Consider the following 7,500-nt stretch of genomic DNA (forward strand, 5'->3'; position numbering starts at 1 on the left):
AAATCTCAAAATTCATCCTTTGAAACCCATTTTAAAATCAAACATTGCATTACCATGAAAATGGTTCATCAATATGTTACAAAATATTTTCGTTCATGAATTATAAAAATTTAAGTTTGGATCGTGCACTTTCACGTCTATGTTCAAAAATGTGAGTGACAGTTAAGGGGTTAACTCAATTTTACTGATACTGAATTTAAAAAACACAACATACTTTTTTACTGAAAGTAACAATAAAATTGGACAATTTATACACTCAAAAAAATAATTCATTGGATGAACTCAACTTAATTGAGGGCAGGATTTCCATCCAATAAGTGTGTAACCCCAACTCATAAAAAACAAATTCATGCAATGAAACAATTGAGTTGGGCCAACTCAATTTGATCAAATATAGTTTAAATGAAATTGATACGTTATGACGAGATTTTTTTATCTTTGTTGAACTCAAACTAAAACATGTAACTGGAAAATAAAATGTTGTAGGGCTGTGCAAATAATCTCCATCACCTGCTTTCAAATGGAGCGGCATTTATTACACAGAGCCGTAGTTCACTGACAAGCGACGCAATATCGCGTTCATTATCGCTGATGTATCACCTGCGATAATGAACGCGATATTGCGTAGCTTGTCAGTGAATTACGGCTCTGTGTGTAGTAAATGCCACTCCATTTGAAAGCAGGTGATGGAGATTTACTACTAATCACAGAACCGGTTTTATTGACGAGATGCGCATGATAATCGAATTTGATTATTTGCACAGCCCTAATTTTACACAGAAATCCTTCTAAACACACACAAAAAATTATACATTCAATTTACTTAACTTTAGGCATTAGCCATAAGATGGTTTTGTTACCTCCATGGTATGACCAAAGTAGTTGTTTATTTTATTATTAAAACAACTTTAACTCATGTTAGCAGGTCCTCAACCCAAGCACATGCTCTACACTTCACCACAATGGTAACCCCCAAAAACACTAACATACCAGAAACTCTTTTAAATACAAACATAAAGAGCATTAAACATTAACAACTCTCCCAATTTTATAATCTTAAAAAAATGCATAAAATAACAATTTCAACATTTACTCTCCTTATCCAGCCCTGTGCAAAGCAACTCAAATGAATTAAGTAAATTGGTTCCATGCAACAGAATCAGATATAACCTTTTTTTAAACTAATTATCCAAATTAGGGATGTCAATTTTCGATCATTTCCATGATCGATCGTCGTTTAAATTAACGATCAATTAATCGATTAATCGTTAACTTTAATGCAGCAAAATGCGTCTATTGCAGCAGCACGCAGTCACCGGCATGACAGGATGTGCAAAAGCCACTCAAAAAAATAAAACGCTTTCTCACCTGAATTAAAGGGGTTTTAGTCTGAATAAAATGCTAGTAGCAGGATTGTAAAATGAATAGATATGATCATTTGATAAAATGAAGAGAGCGCGCCGTACGTTTGAGATCATTTTACTTTGTTGACTGTTTCCTATCCCGACACGCTGAACGCGCCTCTTTAAATGGTTTCGTGGCACTCGTTGTTGTATTTTAAAACACAATTGCAATGTTTTCAACTGACATTATGGCATTTAAAATAAAATGATCCCAAACGTAACTGTGGCGCATGTGGCTGTGCTGCGCAGTCAGTGAACCACTTCCATCGGCGCTGCTGCAGCAAAACACACTGTTGCTCACATGAAACATTATCATGTGAGTATTATGACCAGTACTTAATTTAATCCTGCTGGATCCTGTTCCGGAAAATGTCAGATTTTGAATTTTTGCGTTGCGGTAGGCCTATTTGTTTTTAAAAAGCCAGCAATTACAATGCATTAGATCGTGACAGTGCATGTGTGCATGCATACGAGACGGAGCGAGCGCGGGTTTGGCTATGAAACATGGACAGTGGCCACAAATTAATAAGTCGTAGGAATGAATTAACAAGTTGTAGGAATGAATAGCCTATCTGTCCTGTGTCCCGCAGCCCTGCAAAGCGCAGAGCCCGATATGAAAGAATTGTCTAGGGAAATGACATAGTTACTACATTTCTATTGCTTTCCATGTTGAAGAACTTTGTGTTGTTTCTATTTTAATGTACTTTTAAAGTTTAAATCACATTAAAAGCTTAATTTGTACATTATGAGTGAATGATTATGCATTTATATACCGTCACTCACAGCCGCTCGCATGTGTTTTGCGCATGAGCCGCACGCAGCCCAAAATTAAACTGCTTAATCGACCATCGATAGCTTTAATCGATTGCATCTCGCATCGACAATTAATCGATGACATCCCTAATCCAAATATTGTATAATCCTACAAAGCTATTATTATCAGAGCATTTTACCAGTGTTGCCATGTTACAGCACAGTAGCGCTATTGCAGACAGGAACAAATATACTAGGGGTGTGCCAATTTTGATAGTTGCATCCTAAAGGCCCATTCACACCAAGGACGATAACTATAAAGTTAACGATAAAGATATAGTTCTAAAAATCGTTCTCAATATTAAAGAATAGCAGACCTTCCCCCGCAGTGTCCCGCAGCCCTGCAAAGTGCAGAGCCCGATATGAAACAATTATCTGGGGAAATGACTGTTACTACATTTCTATATTGCTTTCCATGTTGATACCAGTGTTGCCATGTTACAGCACAGTAGCGCTATTGCAGACAGGAACAAATATACTAGGGGTGTGCCAATTTTGATAGTTGCATCCTAAAGGCCCATTCACACCAAGGACGATAACTATAAAGATATAGTTCTAAAAAATCGTTCTCAGTATTAAAGAATAGCAGAGTCCACACCACAATTTAATTATATATATATATATATATATATATATATGGTGCACCGCCCAGCAGTGTTCAGCAGATTTCACTCTCCTTGTCACTGCGCAGTGTGACGCTCCGCTCAATATTCCGCTCTATGAATGTGCGGTCAAGCTCGTGTACCGCTCATACTCACCAGAAAAAGCAAAGTTCGCTCAAATAACACGCGACAGGATATTTCTTTGTAGTATATTTTAGGGGTGTGCCGGTACGAGTATCGGTACCAAACGGATCACGGGACAAATTCCAAATGGAAGTGATCATCCCTATCCCCTTGGAGTGGGGACTTTGGAGTGAGCAGGGCACGTGCGTGCCATTTAGTCGTTTGGAATGCACTTGGCAAAGGGAGAGACGTAATTTCCTCATCTTCAGCTGGCATGTTCCCGTGACAACGCAGCACGGTGTCCGTCAGCAGACTCGCATAAAAAAATATATACATTTTATATTTTAAAAAGTTTTATATATATTCGTTTTTATATATTACATAGCATATTTTAAAAACTTGTAAAAATATAAAATGCATGTTTATTTGCAACAGTTATGCTAACAACAATAAAAATACATTTATGACAGTAAAACAGCGACATCTGCTGACGGACACCGTGCTGCGTTGTCACGGGAACATGCCACCCGTTATTTCGGCCGTTTTAATGCCATTTTTGGTGGCCGAAAGTTCGGTGCATCCCTGAAAATCTTTAATACTGTCCGACAACTGATGGAATCAATACATTATGCAAGTCTTAAGCCCCGTTCACACCAAGAACGATAACGATAAAGATAACTATATTAGCGTCCACACCAGCAAACGATATAGTCTATTTATTCTAAGCACACGCTCGTCTGTCGCTTTAAATTCTCGAGCTCGTTACAGCAGGATGGATTCTGATTGGCTGTCAATTTTTATCGTTCATCAGCTGGAAAAAAATCGTTTTGAAAGTGATTCCAACGATATTGTTTCTCTGTATCGTTATCGTTAGATTGGCTGTCAATTTTTATCGTTCATCAGCTGGAAAAAAATCGTTTTGAAAGTGATTCCAACGATATTGTTTCTCTTTGTCTTTATCGTTATAGTTGTGGTGTGGACTCTTCTATTCTTTAATACTGAGAACGATTTTTAGAACTATATCTTTATCGTTAACTTTATAGTTATCGTCCTTGGTGTGAATAGGCCTTTAGGATGCAACTATCAAAATTGTTCCAGAAGTCAGTATACCTGAAGATCCTGAAGAGCTGATCTATTTCTGAGTCTCCATGGAAGAGCGGTTTCTTTGTAGCGAGTTCAGCAAAGATGGTACCAATACTCCAGACGTCTACGGGCGTGGAATAACGTGAGGCCCCCAGCAAGACTTCTGGAGCTCTGTACCACAGAGTGACCACCTGTGCAATCAGACAGTGAGAATAAACACGTCAGCATGATTGTGAACGCTTTGAGAAAGGAGGAGAAATTACTCTCATGTACCTCATGTGTGTACACTCTGACCGGGACTCCAAAGGCACGTGCCAGCCCAAAGTCTGCCAGCTTAATCACACCTTTATTATCAATCAGCAGGTTCTGGGGCTTTAGGTCACGATGCAGAACCCTGCGACAGTGGCAGAACAGAATCCCCTCAAGGATCTGATACAGGTAACTCTACAGAGAGGACACACACAAAGCTACGGTTACTTCCAGGGAAAGACTCTATACTTGGGACCTACTGCACAATCCATACATAAATCAATACAAAACGTCTGGGAAAGTAGTAGAATTTATACATTTGATCATGCAAAAATAATCTGAATAGTGTTGAATGTACACTACCATAAAAAAAAAAAAAAAACAGTAATATTGTCAAATATTATTAACTGTTTCAGTCTTCAGTGTCACATGATGCTTTGGACATTTTTCTAGTATGCTGATTTGGTGTTCAAGTAACATTTCTTATTTTTTAAGTGTTGAAAACAGTTGTGCTGCTTACTATTTTTGTGGAAACAGAGAAGCAATCTTTCTTTGATGAATAGAAAGTTTAAACTAAAATGTAGAAACAAAATATTTGTAACATTATAAAAGTCTTTACTGTTATTTTTTGATCAATTCAGTGCATCCATGCTCAGGGCTCGACAGTGCGACCATTTCAGTCGCATTTGCGACTGAAAACTACTGCGTGCGACTATGAAATTTTTTTTAGGAGCACCAGTGCGACTGACCCCATCATCATCATATTTGTGATTGCGCTCAGAGGAGCTTCAAAGCTTTCTACGTGTTTTTGCAGCGTCGAGTAATGTATCACAGACATATCTCACGAATCCTTTCATAAGCAAAGTGTAGACAGGGTGTAAATAAGAGATTCATTGTGCAGTGTAGAGAGCTTCGTTGATTATAAATGTGAGTCTAAATATAATTTTTTTTAGAATTTGACAAAAGATGACATACTTTTAATAAAGTTAGAGGAGTCAAATATTACCTCGTAATGGGAAGGCTACTTTTTGATAACATTTTGGATTATTGATTAGAAGGTGCTCCTAAATTTTTTAAGTTAGAAGCACAAGTGCTCCTAAAAAGAAAAGTAAGCGTCGAGCCCTGATGCTGAACAAAAGTATTAATTTCTTAAAAAAAAATATCTTCAAACAGTAGTGCATTATAGAAAGCAGACCCATTAAGCACTACAAAGGTTTCAAAGGTCTAAGCTGGTAAAAAGGGAATTTAAAATAAGATTTGAATACTGAGGGTCTTTAATTAAAAAAAGTTGTTTATAATTCTGCACCATTTATTAATCAAATAAGCTAAAGTTGTATGTTGTAATATTGTACAACATTTAATGCACCTTGACCAGCATGGGATCCATGAACTGGCCTGATGGGATGGAGTCCAAGTACTTCTTCAGATCCATGGACAGAAATTCAAACACCAGGTATAACTTTGACTCCTGCATCAATACATCCAGCAGGCTGTAAAAAGGGAACAGAGGAAAAAATAGAGTTGAGTCCACACATAAAGCAGTAATGAAACTGGAAACCATCATTTTCCAAAGCAGCTGTTTGTTACATTTACATATTAAAATAGAAAAGTTATTATGAGTTGTAATAATTTCCCAATCCTACTGTTTTTACCACATTTAATAAATAAATGCAGCAACTGGTGAGCATAACAGATGTCTTTAAAGGGTTAGTTCAGCTGCGTCACACGGATACGCGGTTTTCGTTCAGATCAAAACACAACAGCGTAGGAAACAGATCTGGCATGAGGCAGCTGACAGAGAACAGCATACGTTGTTTACATCCAGCTGATACTCTCCAAAATGGTGCTACAGGGTGGTGCGGAGGAGACGAATTGTTGAATAAAGTAGTTTTTTTTTTCTTTTGCGCACAAAAAGTATTCTCGTAGCTTCGTAAAATTACGGTTGAACCCCTGATGTCACATGGATTATTTGACCGATCTCCTTGCCAAGTCTCTGGACTTGGGAACATTTCAGTTGCGTTGCTGTCTCAACTTAGGGGTTTTCGTTCTGTTTTATGTCGATAATCATAAAGATGTCATGAAAACTCTCAGTGTCTTACCGTACAACGTTGGGGTGCTGGAGCTCCTTGAGGAGGGAGATCTCTCTGACAGCAGTGCTGGGAACCCCCTCCTCCTCACTCTCCAGGCGGATCTTCTTCATAGCAACCACCTGTCCAGTGGTTTTATTCCTGCCCTTATATACCACACCATATGTACCTAAGGAACAGACATACATATGGATTTCCATTAGAAATCTACAGAAAAAAAAAATACCAAGGACTCATATTCTGCCTCGAGACAAACTCTGAGAGAGACACTGAGGAAGAGGCCAGGAGACAACACTAGACAGCTGACTCTACACAAAGAAAAATGCAACTTACCTTCACCAATTTTCTCTATCTTCAGATAGTCATCCATTTTCTCAATACTTTGAGGGGAAAAAAGACTGAATAAGTACATTTACAACAGCTGAACATACTGATACTACAAAAAGAACGTATCTTCAAAAATCTAGATGTGTCACACAAACTTGTCTATTTCTTTTCAATACACTCGCTCAGGTTTATGTTGTTTTGAACAAGTTACGGTCTAATGTAAGATGTGCCATGTATGTAAAGTAAATACACATAGACATGAGGTATGAAAGACTGAATATTTCTGACCTTTACAACTGTTAGTCTTGACATCGCAAACATTATCATAAAATACAGGGACATTTCTGAAGATTCATAATTTTGTGCTTATAAAAACAGTCACATTTTTATATCCATGTTTTGCCAAAGAAACAATGTGGCCACTTTAAATCAAGATGCATCAGAAACGTGTTAAAACCAAGGAAAAGCGATAAAGACACTGATCTGCTTTTATTCAGGGCCTATGTTTGTAAATCATATTAATCAAGCGATTACTCTGAAATTAAGATTACAATATAAAGTACATGTTGAAGTTAAATGACTCGGGAGTTTTTTCCCAGCGCGGCCTGAGCAAATTGAAAAAGTTCAACGATCAGAATCAAATTGGATAACAGTCAATCATTTCCATATATTAAAACTCACCTTCTCTGTAACTATATCGAATCTGGATGAATAACCAAACTCTTCTATTTTCCTCCAATATCTTGATGAAGGTCTTTGAGAACAGCGAGAGCGTGCGGATGTTGTGTATCTCGCTAAGCTCAGCTGCGAGTT

The 7,500-nt window shown here is 37.6% G+C and overlaps 1 protein-coding gene across 1 annotated transcript in view; it reads right to left on the reverse strand.

Annotated features, from left to right (window-relative positions):
- The window catches only part of LOC107733528 (cyclin-dependent kinase 1), a 9,209-nt gene that overhangs the window by 1,695 nt on the left and 14 nt on the right, over positions 1-7,500 (reverse strand). The window contains exons 1-6 of the mRNA XM_016545186.1: positions 7,369-7,500; positions 6,694-6,740; positions 6,373-6,529; positions 5,640-5,763; positions 4,298-4,468; positions 4,052-4,215 (exon numbers count right to left, since the gene is read on the reverse strand). The exon at positions 7,369-7,500 is cut by the window's right edge and continues 14 nt beyond it. Of these exons, the coding sequence (XP_016400672.1) occupies positions 4,052-4,215; positions 4,298-4,468; positions 5,640-5,763; positions 6,373-6,529; positions 6,694-6,730 (653 nt within the window). The 5' untranslated portion in view covers positions 6,731-6,740; positions 7,369-7,500. The remainder of the gene's footprint in view (positions 1-4,051; positions 4,216-4,297; positions 4,469-5,639; positions 5,764-6,372; positions 6,530-6,693; positions 6,741-7,368) is intronic.

The sequence above is a fragment of the Sinocyclocheilus rhinocerous genome, unplaced genomic scaffold (genome assembly GCF_001515625.1).
Source record: "Sinocyclocheilus rhinocerous isolate Xijiao unplaced genomic scaffold, SAMN03320098_v1.1 scaffold2715, whole genome shotgun sequence".
NCBI classification, from domain to species: domain Eukaryota; kingdom Metazoa; phylum Chordata; class Actinopteri; order Cypriniformes; family Cyprinidae; genus Sinocyclocheilus; species Sinocyclocheilus rhinocerous.